The following is a 13,654-nucleotide window of genomic DNA, read 5'->3' as shown; positions in this document are numbered from 1 at the left end:
GAATCTTACTTAACACAACCTAAGTATTCTCTCCCAATTAGAAAATACTGCTGTCTCTCACCACAACCTGGTATATAGTTCCATCACAGGAGTTACAGCAAATATCCAACTTACTGTTAACAAGTCTCTCTCCCCCTACTAGATGGTAAGATCCTTGAGGTAGGAATCATTTCTGAATTATTTGCACAACCTCAGCTTATCAGACATTAATTAGATGTCCCCTTCCCTCCCCCCCAGAGTTCCTATTAAGCCCTGAAGTCCTGTTACATGTCTCCCTCATGAAAGACACAAGTGACTGGACAAATTAAGGTCCCTGGACCAAAGGATGGCAGTCCAAAGGTACGAAGGAGAGAGAGGAGCAATCACAGTGAAGAGTAAGAGTGACACTCATGGGGGACACTGGAACAAAGACCCTGAGTTCCTGCTGCTGGGGTGCCAAGAGCTGCTGGATCCCGCCCCTCTTCTTCCAAGAGCTGGTTATCAGCTCTTCTTGGTTTCACTAATTCATTATACTCCCATTTTCTAGATTAAAAAGTACTTCAGCGCTGCTATTCTCATCTCTCTTTTTAACACACTATTTTCCTTGCATTGATTCATGAATTTATGATTGTAAGAAGATAGTAAGCTCATATTAGGAAGGCTCCCATCTTAAATTTCAAGATGAGGAATAGAGCATTTTTCTATATAGTCACTAGGTATTTAGGTTTTTTTAAATTTTATTTATTTGGTTGTTAGGTCTCCGTTGCTGTGCGCGGGCTCCCTCTAGCTGCGGCGAGCGGGGGCTACTCCTCGCTGTGGTGCGTGGGCCTCCCATTGCCGAGCACGGGCTCCAGGCACACAGGCTTCAGTAGCTGTGGCGCACGGGTTTCAGTAGTTGTGGCTCGCGGGCTCTAGAGCACAGGCTTAGTAGTTGAAGCCCAGTTTTTTTTTTAATTACAAGGAAAAATCCAAGACCCTAGCTCCAACAAACAAGCAAATAAACAACCTGTTCTGAATAACTTGCAACAGTTTTCAACTGGATAAATGCGTATGTTAGCAATCACATCACTCTTACAGGGCCATAAGCTACTGCACCTTTAAAAGTTCTGATTTTTTGAAAAATTGGATGTTGTACAAAAGTATCTTCTAGGACTAGGATTGCTCTGCAGGCTTGGGAGACAGCATTTGGATGTTGTGGGATTTTAACAGCAATAGATTAGACCTAAGAACCTGGAGAGAAAAAAATAGGTGGTACTAAAACATTTACTTATTTTCTGTCTGTGAACTTCTTCCCAAGTATTTAATAATATCTTACAATTTTATATGTCAATTGTATCTCAATAAAACTGAAATTTAAAAAAGGAAAGAAATAATTGCCTACTCCAAGTCATGAAAACATTCTCCTTTATTCTCTTCTAAATGCTTTATAGTTTTAGAGCTTTCACTTTTAGGCCTAAGATTCAACTCTAATTATTTTTTGTATATGGTGTGAAGCAGGGATCAATGTTTTCCTTTTTCCATAGGGACCAAAATCCATTAAAATTTTACTTTTGGGGACTTCCCTGGTGGTCCAGTGGTTAAGAATCCGCCTTCCAATGCAGGGGACATGGGTTCGATCCCTGGTCAGGGAACTAAGATCCCACGTACCACGGGACAACTAAGCCCGTGCACTGCAACTACTGAGCCCACGTGCCACAACTAGAGAGCCTGTTTGCCACAACTACTGAGCCTGTGTTCTCTGGAGCCTGCACGCCACAACTAAAGAAGCCTGCGTGCTGCAACAAAGAGCCCACGCACCGTAACGAAAGATCCTGCGTGCTGCAATGAAGATTCTGCGTGCCGTAACTAAGACCCGACGCAGACAAATATTTTTTTAAAAATTTACTTTCAACAGAATACATTTTATAATTCTTATGTAATTTTTATTCCTGAGAACACTTTAAAATATAGCTTTAAATCTTAATCTAAATGACAGTTGATAAATTTCTCAATATAAAGGCATTTTGCCTTAAGACTAATACTTTAAAAAATATTATTAAGGATAAAGTAGTAAAGTTAATCTTCTGGACAAATGAATTTGATTTCAAACTTAATTAAAATGCAATTCATTTATAAATTCAGCTCTTTGTAAAAGCAAAGCATGGTCATTTTAGAACATTTATAATGTAAACATTACTTTTTACTATAATTTTAAGAGTTATTTGTTGCAATTATTAACATTTTATAATTATGAAATTGCATCTTTTGCTGTTGGCAAACAATCATAGAAAGTGAAGTTTTAGGTGTTGACAAATAGCACCACATTCAGTTGTAGCTAAAATTTAAAGTGGAAATATCATTTTCTTGAAGTATTTATATGTATACAATATTCATGTTATATGTCTTACTGCTATCTATCTACAATGGATATGATCACATGATACGTCTAAAAGAAGGGAACTATCTGTTGAGCACTTGCTATGTGATGAGCATTGAGCTACAAGCTTCCATTGCATGAATCTCGCTTAACCTTCACAACAACCCTACAAGAGCAGCTTCATCCTCTGCGCCCCTCCCCCATTTTATAGATGAAAAAATCAAGACTCAATGAGGTTAAATATTTCCCCAAATCTATGGCTATTAAGGGACAGAGGTGGTGCTGTAAGGGAAGTCTATCTGAATTCAAAACCCAAGCTCCTTTCTCTACATTGCACTACTTTATTCACTGGGAGAAAATGGTTGATAAAAGATAAATTACATATCTTAGGACATTCATTGGTAAATTACCTTTCAATAAATCAAAGAAGCAACATATTTTTCTGAATATCTTGCTCAGGACTACGCCAGGCACTGTAAATACAATTAAGAATGCTCTCTTACCATAAAGCACTTTATAATCTAGCTGAGGAGACATAACTACTACGTATGACACAACTAGTGAAAAATATTAGTTGAAATTAACTGTTAAAGTAAGATCTGGAGACTACAGATGGTGTAGCTGTTTTTGAAATGAAGGACTGTGTTGAGGACACTGAATTAACTTTTAGAATGGGACCACGTTAGGAAGGGTCTTGCAAGAATAAAATTCAATAAAGTTGAATTTAAGAATCCCCTAGAGATTTTTTTTTTGCGATATGCGGGCCTCTCACTGTTGTGGCCTCTCCCGTTGCAAAGCACAGGCTCCGGACGCGCAGGCTCAGCGGCCATGGCTCACGGGCCCAGCCTCTCCGCGGCATGTGGGATCTTCCCGAACCGGGACACGAACCCGTGTCCCCTGCATCGGCAGGCGGATTCTCAACCACTGCGCCACCAGGGAAGCCCTCCCCTAGAGATTTTTGATTTGACATAAAGAAAGAGGTGTTTTTTAAAAGTTTTTTTTTTTTTTCAGCAGAAATATTCAGGGTATCTTTGAGTAGAGTATGAGGAATGAAGTAATGAGGAACCAGTTTTTGAAATTCTAGTAGTAGAACAAGGGCCTGAACCAAGGTGATGTTGGTGAGAAACTTGAAGATCAAATGATATATTACCAGGATTAAAATTCTGCTCTCCAATAGTATTTTGCTCACTCTAGGTATTATGATCAAAACAAAGAATACAAAAAACATATACGGCTGTCGGCATACTCCCCCAAATATGGAAGGTCTAGATACATCTAATTTTAATCCGTATTGTTTTTGGTAAAGAGACTTGATCTTGTTATAAGAAAGCTGCTCATCCCTGTGAAAGTTAAAAACATTTTTAAAGCCCTCTTACTATTCTGTAGTCTCTGAATAACTAGTTCTCCAGGAAAAAGGAAAGAGGATGGCATATTTTTATGAAATCTCTATAATGCTAGTGCCAACAAAATGTGATTTAATAGCTGTATGACATGTGGATTCTTTCAATTATCTTCAGTATACCAAAATTTTTTTATAAAGAGTTTTAAAGATTCATTTTCCTAAAGTATTGTTATACTAGCCCAATGCAATCTCTTCTTTCCAAATCTTTTAGGTAAGTACAGTATTATAAGGACATAAGCCTAACAGAGTAAGCACTCAGTAAATGTTTTTTGACTCGATAAACTGGAACATAAATCAATCATCATAATTTATATGGTAACCAATTCAGACCAAAGCAAAGAAGGATTATGAAACCAAAACATGAAATAATTTAGCAGAATTTTCATCTTAGAGATTAATTTTGATTCCAATGGCTTGTTTAAATTCATGGTTTTGTGGTTCCAAGATGTCATAGAAAACTCTTTTTTTGTCAAAATGGCCTCTAATAAAAAGTAAATCTTCAGTGGAATAGCTATCATTTTTTCCAGTCCAAACAGTCAGGCTGTACCTGCATTAAAATAAAACAGAATTATATAGTTAAAAGAGAAAGATAAGAAACAGTGATGAAGAATTCCAATAACCCTAAAAACAGTTACTCTCATTTGTCTCTAACCCAAATTCACACAGAAGAAAAAATTAATTAGCACTGGTGGAACTATATTTTCCTGTTTCATTCCTTCATCAACATCAAAGGGACTAGAGAGAATAAAATTCACACTGCTGTTGCCTAAATTAGGTCCCGCTGTATCTGAATTAATGTTAAATGGCTTTAGAAACCCAGACTGGTAGCACTGGAAATGGGCCCAATTTTGGACAAAAGAACTGAGGAGATTGTGTTGCTGATCAAGGCATCTGTTCCCTACACAAAAACCACAGCTCTAACCTGGTTTCTTCAGTAGCCAGGCCACAGTCGAAAGCACGACTGGAAGGGACAGTGAAGAGACACAAATGTCACTGACGTTCCCAACATTCATATTCACTTATAAGTGGCCCCGCTATCCCTTCCGGGGGTTTTCTGTATGAGATACAAGAATGCCAAGAGATGTCACTACGAATGCCAAACAGAATAAACCTAGATGTATTTCTGGAGTTAAAAAACAATAATAATATATGAAGATTTATTATGGATATAAGAATATGCTCAGAATTGTAATGTTAATTAAATCGTATATTTTCATTTCTCCTGTGACATTACTATTACATTACTCTTAGTAGAGTTTAGAGAAATGCGAAGCTGTTAAGTATTTTCATATTTATTTTCCTCATAAACTTGTCAGAATCCAGGGAAAATCTCCAAAGCAGTTCTTCTGCTAATGATAAGAAACAGTCTAAACAATGTATATATGTTATACTGACACATTACTGTCCTTAAGGATGATGACACCATTCTGGAAATGTAACAAAGGAAAATACTTTGGATTTTGTTCCATAGTAGTATTATGTGACAAACCAAAAAGACTTTTAAACTACAGTAGGGAACACAGAAAAAAAAAATGAGAATTACTTTAAAAACTTATATTTTTGCTAAAATGGCATTTTTATTACTTTATTGAGCACCATGGTATCAAACGTTATAAAAAGACAGATACGAATTTAGGTTAAAAGAAGTTATTCATTTTATTTCCAGTGTTATTTTGCCTCTTTTAATCCTCCCGCTACTGTATTTAAACTAAAAGTAGGAAAAATAAAATTGACTAAGGGTATTTTAAATGCATTCATTCAAATCAATTCTCAGGTTTCACTTTTAAAGCTCTTTTCATTGTGATGTAACATGTATAGGAAAAGATGCATAAAACATAAATGTTTTAACAAATTATTATAAAATGAACTCCAGTGTAACAAAACACAAATCAAGAAAAAACACTGCCAGCACCTCAGGAGACGCCTGTATATCACTGCCCAATCACAACCTCGCCTTTCCCCCAGAGTCCTCACAACCTTGTCTTTTGGGTTGCCATCTTCTTGCTTTATTTACCACCTGTATATCCATCCTAGACAATACAGTTTAACTTTTGCCTGTTAATGAATTTCATATAAATGGAATCATACAGGATATAATTTTTTTGGTCTTGCTTCTTTTGCTGAATATTGTTTGTGACATTTATCCAACTTAAAACAGGTAGCTAGTGTATGCATTTTCTTTGGGAAACAGTTTAGCAGTATCTACTAAAGCTGAAAGTATGAATACCCTATGACCTAGAAATTCTATTTCTAGAAATTCCTTTCTGATATAGCCTTTATAAATGCAGGCACATTTGCACCAGGATGTGTGTGTGTGTGTGTTCACATTTATATATATGAATGTTCACAGCAGCAATCTTTGCAATAGCCAAAACCATGAAATAATCCAAATGTCATTCAATAATAGAATAAACTCTGAATGATGTTGAATGTTTTGCCTGTGTTCTCTTCTAGGAGATTTATGGTGTTACGTTTTATATTTAAGCCTTTAAGCCATTTTGAGTTTATTTTTGTATATGGTGTGAGGGTGTATTCTAACTTCATTGCTTGCATGTGGCTGTCCAACTTTCCCAACACCGCTTGCTGAAGAGACTGTATTTTCCCTATTGTATATTCTTGCTTCCTTTGTCGAGGATTAACTGACTGTAGGCATGTGGGTTTATTTCTGGACTCTCTATTCTGTCCCATTGATCTGTATGTCTGTTTTTGTGCTAATACCACACTATTTTGACTACTGTAGCTTTGTAGTATTGTCTGAAGCCTGGGAGTGTTATGCCTCCTGCTTTGTTCTTTTTTCTCAGGATTGCTTTGGCAATTCTGGGTCTTTTAATTGTTCTAGTTCTGTGAAAAATGCCATGGGTAATTTGATAGGAATTAAATCTGTAGATTGCTTTGGGTAGTATAGCCATTTTAATAATGTTAATCCTTCTAATCCAAGAGCATGGGATATCTTTCCATTTCTTTGAATCATCTTCAATTTCCTTTATTAATGGTAAACAACAAAGCTTTAATGTAATATATTACTAGAGAAATTTTCATAACATTGGGGATGGGAAAGAATTCTTAAACAAGACACAAAAATCACTAGCCATGAAGGATATGCTCGAGTAATTTGAACACATTAAAATTCAGAAATTCCTTCCATCAAAAGACACCATGAAGAACATGAACAGGTTAGGCACAGAGTTGTGGAAGATTTTTGTAAATCAAAAGGGCTCTAGTACAGAATTTATAATGAACTTACCTATGAAATAGAAACAGACTCACTGATATAGAGAACAGACTTGGCAGTTGCTAAGGGGGAGGGAGCCTGGAAGAGGGATGGATTGGGAGTTTGGGATTAGCAGATGCAAACTTATATACACAATGGATAAACAACAAGGTCCTACTGTATAGCACAGGGAACTATATTCAATCTCCTGTGATAAACCATAATGGAAAAGAATATGAAAAAGAATGTATATACGTGTATATATATATATATATATATATATATATATATGTATAAATGAATCACTTTGCTGTACAGTAGAAATGAACACATTGTAAATCAACTAAACTTCAATAAAATTTTTTTTAAAAGCTTTGTTGTTTACCTTTCATATTTAATAAAAGACTCTGAAAGAGATGAAGTTAAGAGAAACCCAAAATTAGGGACAGAGTTCCAAAACAAATCAACAATAACAAAAACAGGACCCCCCCCCAAAACAACAACAACAACAACAACAACAAACTAGACAGAGAAGTAGAAGAATCCACTTAGTGCAATGCCATGGAGCCAAAGGACAAGGGAGTTTCAAACTGAAAAGGGAGACCAGCAGTACTCAAATGTTGCAGAGGTTAAGAATTTGGCTTGAACAAAGTATGATCTTCAAATGAGAAATTTCAGGAGAGTAACTGACTACACAGAAGTGGAAGGTGAGGAAACTGAGGCAGTAAGTAATGAAAGAAATGGGATGGCAGGATCATCCTATTTGAACATGGCAGCCTAAAGTCAGCACTGCCTCCTTTTTCTCCTAGAATCACCTTAAAGTAACAAAAAGAACAAAAGAATGAAAATAGAAACCCCATCTTCAATGAGAGCTGAAAGTGCAAATTACAAAACAGGTGAGAAAGTTTCTAACAGCAACAGAAATTAAGGCCACATGTTAAGGAGGTGGAGAGAGTTTGCTCATGTATGCAGATTACAGAGAAGGCCTATAAGAGACTCTTCTGGATGAGAGGCATATCCCACCAAAACACTTCGCACAGTGGGAATGGTGTCCTTGAACTATGAGTGGGAGCTTTCCTGGATTAGATTTGGTCTCAAAAAGCAGTGGAGACAAAGAAATAGAACAGGAAAGCCATAGTTGTAGGAATCAGACTGTTCCTGTGAAAACCCAAAAGTTTAAATTTAAGAGACACGTGAAAGATCTTACCTAGAGACACAACAACGGCTTATCTCCATTGACTGGGGAGAAGTTAAAGGCTAAACAAGTCACACGTAAGACTCTCTGGGTCATAAAGAGCATAGTCCTGATCCCTCTCCACTATGAACTTTAGGCAAGTAGCTGGTCTAAAAAACACCTCACTTTCTTTAAAGCAGATAATCAAAATAAATTTGGCAGAGATTTTATACAAGAGAGTACAAGAAAATATATGAAAAAACACATGGCAGATGGAGAAATAAAAACCTCATCATTAGAAAAAACTATCAGATAGCTGAAACAGATATAAAACTACTTAAAAAAAAGAAAGCCACAAAACAGATGAAAGCCATAACCCACACATTTTTTAAATGATGCAGTTGCCTTTTTGAAGAGCACAAAGCAGATATACAAATTCATGGAAGAAGTTTCAAGACAACAGAAAAGAGATGATAAAATATTAATTGGCAGATCTTAGGAAAGAAGTGGAAAATTAATACTATTACAGAAATATGGTGAAATCTGAAGGTATACTAGACTAGAGAGAACAGACATTGTTGAAAATATTGTAAGGGTCAGAGAAGACAAATTATAAAATACAGTAAAATAAAATGCAAACAAATAAAAAGGAAAGAAAGACTGAAGAGAAAACAATAGATACCAAAGACAGGCAAAGGAGATCTACATATTCATAACTGGAGTTTCTGAAAGAGAAAACATAGTGGTACAAAGGCAACAGAACAAGTATTTAAAAATACAATTCAGAGAAATATTACAGAAAAGAAGAGCATTTAAATCTATATATTGAAAAAAACTCCATATTGTTGAAAAAACTGGTATAGAATGGTCCATACTGAGACATATTCTAGTAAAATTACTAGGCCTCAAAGATAAAGAACACTTTCTACATTCAGTTTCCCCCATTTCCCCCCTCCAAAATCAAGTCGCTTATAAGGGCAAACAAATAATCAGGCTGGCTTCACACTTTGCCACATCAACACTCACATTAGAAAGCAGAAGAGGGGCTTCCCTGGTGGCGCAGTGGTTAAGAATCTGCCTGCCAATTCAGGGGACATGGGTTCAAGCCCTGGTCCGGGAAGATCCCACATGCCATGGAGCAACTAAGCCTGTGTGCCACAACTACTGAGCCTGAGCTCTAGAGCCTGCGAGCCACAACTACTGAGCCCACGTGCCACAACTACTGAAGCCTGCTGCCTAGAGCCCATGCTCTGCAACAAGACAAGCCACCGCAATGAGAAGCCCGTGCACTGCAATGAACAGTAGCCCCCACTCGCCACAACTAGAGAAAGCCTGCACACAGCAATGAAGACCCAATGCAGCCAAAAATAAATAAATTAAATAAATAAATAAAAAGAAAGCAGAAGAGCAGGCTTCCTTGGTGGTGCAGTGGTTAAGAATCCACCTGCCAATGCAGGGGACATGGGTTTGAACCCTGGTCTGGGAAGATCCCACATGCTGTGGAGCAACTAAGCCAGTGTGCCACAACTACTGAGTCTGCACTCTAGAGTCCGCGAGCCACAACTACTGAGCTCGTGTGCCACAACTACTGAGCCTGCGTGCCACAACTACTGAAGCCTGCACACCTAGAGCCCGTGCTTCACAACAGGAGAAACCACCGCAATGAGAAGCCCAAGCACCGCAACGAAGAGTAGCCCCCGCTCACTGCAACTAGAGAAAGCCCACACACAGCCACGAAGACCCAATGTAGCCAAAAAAATAAATAAATTTATATTAAAAAAAAAAAGAAAGGAGAAGGGCAATGCCCTCAAAATTCAAAAGGCATCGTGAGCCAAGAATTTTACAGCCAGCCAATCTATCATTCAATATGAAGTACAAAGCTGGACATTAAGAGAGTACCGTCAACTCAAATTAGGTGAGAGGGGGGTGAAGAAATACACTAATTTTATTATTGCTCATGGAAGTTAACGGGCACTTGTAAAGAAGTAAATTAAGCATATTTTATAAAGTAGCAGTAAGAAATAACCAATAGGAAAAAAAAACTAACTTACCAAATATTCAGAATTAAAAATACAAAAGAAAGAAAATAGCTACAGTGAAATGCTTTTTAAAGCTACAGAAATAGTAAATATGCTAGTTGTTCTTTTAAATGACAGAAACAAGACCAAACATATCTGTGTTATAAATAAATGTAAATAAGTTAAACTCTTCTTTTTAAAAGAAAGACTGTTAGATTAGATTAATGAGAGCTAGGTATCTAGGCATCTGATAAGGAATTTAACAACATGGAAAGAAAGAAGGCTAGATAGAACCCTCAGGGGTTGGGTTGAAATTGGAAATATCAGTATGAACTCATGGGTTGGTTAAACACACACACACACACACACACACACACACACACACACACACACAGAGAAATGTTTATGTATGTAAGTCTATATAGGTGTGTTTTTATATACATACATATATACATACACAGACCATAACTACACATATACATACACATATATTTTCCAGCTCTGTCCATTAAGAGGTCCTGGAAGCACTGACACCCTAGGAGCAATGATTATACTAAAATCCCAGATTTTGCTTTCTAAATACCACCTGCTGCTATAATCAAGCAGGGATCCTTGAAGAAGTGACTGATTTGAGAACTGGGACAAGTACGTGATGAGCTTGCCAAGAATGCAAGACCTGAGGTCTGTCATGAGGAAATATTGAACTGATCGAGACTGTGGACATTTTTCATAATAAAAGGCCTGTAGTCTTGAAGACTGTCATGTGTACGAGAGGAAGGGAAAAACTGAGGAACTAACTATTTTGAAGGAGACTGATGCAAACTAAATGCAATGCATGTTCCTGGAGAGTTTCTTGGACCACAAGAAAATAAGAAGGATTGCTGGAATGGTTGATAAATTTGAATGAGGTCTGCAGACTGCATGGCAGTGTTGCCTCAATGCTGATTTCCTGGTTGGAAGGTTGCATACTAGTAATACAAGAGTGCATCTTTGTGTGGGGAAGTGTACACTGCAGTACTTAAGGATATGAGGCATCATGATAGAAAAAAAAACATAGAAAAAAAGAGAGAAAGAGAGGTGGGGGGAGAGAGAGGGATGGAGGGAGAGAGAATGGTTAAACAATTTGGGAATCTGGGTAAAGGAGATGTAGTAGTTTTATGCAGCTTTTCTGTATGTTTAAAATTATTTTTTTAATGACAATAAATCAGCCTTAAAACAGTCAATGAAAAATAAAACTTTATAAATTTATTTTTCAAAGAAAAGATAAAGCAAAGTTATTCAAGCCAAACAAAAGGACAATGTGAATTTAGGTAAAAAATATCATTAAACAAGACCAAGAAGGAGAACTTTTAATAATAAGGTATAATTCTTCATGAAGATAATAAAACCTATATGAATATGCCCCAAATAACATATCATGAGCATTTAATAAGCAAAAATTATAAAAGCAGAAGAGGAAGTAGACAAAAACACTTTAATAGTTGGAGACTTTAACTCTCTTAGTCCATAAGAGAGCAAGTAGCCAAAAAATTAAAGATGCCAAATATTTGCACACATGCAAAATGGCACACTCATAAGGTTATTCATTATAGCATTGTTTGTAATACCAAAGATTAAAAACATCCTTTATGTTCATCAATAGGGAGGCTGGTTAGATAAATTATAGTACATACATAAATACAGTGCACCTAGAAAAGGAAAATGAGGAACCTTGAAAAAAGCTCCAAGATGTATTGCTAAGTTAAAAAAAAAAAAAGCAAACAACAGAACATAAGCAAGGTATATAATATGATACCTTTTGTTTTAAAAAGGAGGGGAAAATAAGAATCTATACTTGTATTCACTTTTTTTTTTTTTAACATCTTTATTGGAGTATAATTGCTTTACAATGGTATGTTAGTTTCAGCTTCACAACAAAATGAATCAGTTATATATATACATATATTCCCATATCTCTTCCCGCTTGCGTCTCCCTCCCTCCCACCCTCCCTATCCCACCCCTCCAGGCAGTCACAAAGCACGGAGCTGATCTCCCTGTGCTATGCGGCTGCTTCCCACTAGCTATCTACCTTACGTTTGGTAGTGTATATATGTCCATGCCTCTTTATCGCTTTGTCACCGTTTACCCTTCCCCCTCCCCATAGCCTCAAGTCCATTCTCTAGTAAGTCTGTGTCTTTATTCCTGTTTCACCCCTAGGTTTTTCATGTCATTTTTTTTTTTTAAATTCCATATATATGTGTTAGCATATGGTATTTGTCTTTCTCTTTCTGACTTACTTCACTCTGTATGACAGACTCTAGGTCTATCCACCTCATTACAAATAGCTCAATTTCGTCTCTTTTTATGGCTGAGTAATATTCCATTGTATATATGTGCCACATCTTCTTTATCCATTCATCCGATGATGGACACTTAGGTTGTTTCCATCTCTGGGCTATTGTAAATAGAGCTGCAATGAACATTTTGGTACATGACTCTTTTTGAATTATGGTTTTCTCAGGGTATATGCCCAGTAGTGGGATTGCTGGGTCATATGGTAGTTCTATTTGTAGCTTTTTAAGGAACCTCCATACTGTTCTCCACAGTGGCTGTATCAATTTACATTCCCACCAACAGTGTAAGAGGGTTCCCTTTTCTCCACACCCTCTCCAGCATTTATTGTTTCTAGATTTTTTGATGATGGACATTCTGACTGGTGTGAGATGATATCTCATTGTAGTTTTGATTTGCATTTCTCTAATGATTAGTGATGTTGAGCATTCTTTCATGTGTTTGTTGGCACTCTGTATATCTTCTTTGGAGAAATGTCTATTTAGGTCTTCTGCCCATTTTTGGATTGGGTTGTTTGTTTTTTTGTTATTAAGCTGCATGAGCTGCTTATAAATTTTGGAGATTAATCCTTTGTCAGTTGCTTCATTTGCAAATATTTTCTCCCATTCTGAGGGTCGTCTTTTGGTCTTCTTTATGGTTTCCTTTGCTGCGCAAAAGCTTTTAAGTTTCATTAGGTCCCATTTGTTTACTTTTGTTTTTATTTCCATTTCTCTAGGAGGTGGGTCAAAAAGGACCTTGCTGTGATTTATGTCATAGAGTGTTCTGCCTATGTTTTCCTCTAAGAGTTTGATAGTTTCTGGCCTTACATTTAGGTCTTTAATCCATTTTGAGCTTATTTTTGTGTATGGTGTTAGGGAGTGATCTAATCTCATACTTTTACATGTACCTGTCCAGTTTTCCCAGCACCACTTATTGAATAGGCTGTCCTTTCTCCACTGTACATTTCTGCCTCCTTTGTCAAAGGTAAGGTGACCATATGTGCGTGGGTTGATCTCTGGGCTTTCTATCCTGTGTATTCACTTTTATATGCATAAAGAAACTACTAATGTGGTTGAACAAGAAACTGACAACTGTGCTTAGTGAGGCTGGGCAGGACTGGGTGAATGGGAGAAAGGCTTTTCACAGTATAACTCTGTTCATTGGTTTTTAAACCTTGTGATTATATTACTTATTCAAAGAATT

At 36.8% G+C, this 13,654-nt stretch overlaps 1 protein-coding gene across 1 annotated transcript in view; it reads right to left on the bottom strand.

The window, feature by feature from the left end:
- Positions 1-4,031: 4,031 nt before the first annotated feature.
- FAM151B (family with sequence similarity 151 member B) overlaps positions 4,032-13,654 on the bottom strand; it is a 33,236-nt gene continuing 23,613 nt past the window's right edge. The window contains exon 6 of the mRNA XM_067731130.1: positions 4,032-4,284. Within this exon, the coding sequence (XP_067587231.1) occupies positions 4,125-4,284 (160 nt within the window). The 3' untranslated portion in view covers positions 4,032-4,124. The remainder of the gene's footprint in view (positions 4,285-13,654) is intronic.

The sequence above is a fragment of the Pseudorca crassidens genome, chromosome 3 (assembly GCF_039906515.1).
Source record: "Pseudorca crassidens isolate mPseCra1 chromosome 3, mPseCra1.hap1, whole genome shotgun sequence".
In the NCBI taxonomy this organism is placed as follows: Eukaryota; Metazoa; Chordata; class Mammalia; order Artiodactyla; family Delphinidae; genus Pseudorca; species Pseudorca crassidens.
This window is presented reverse-complemented; position numbering and strand designations above follow the sequence as displayed.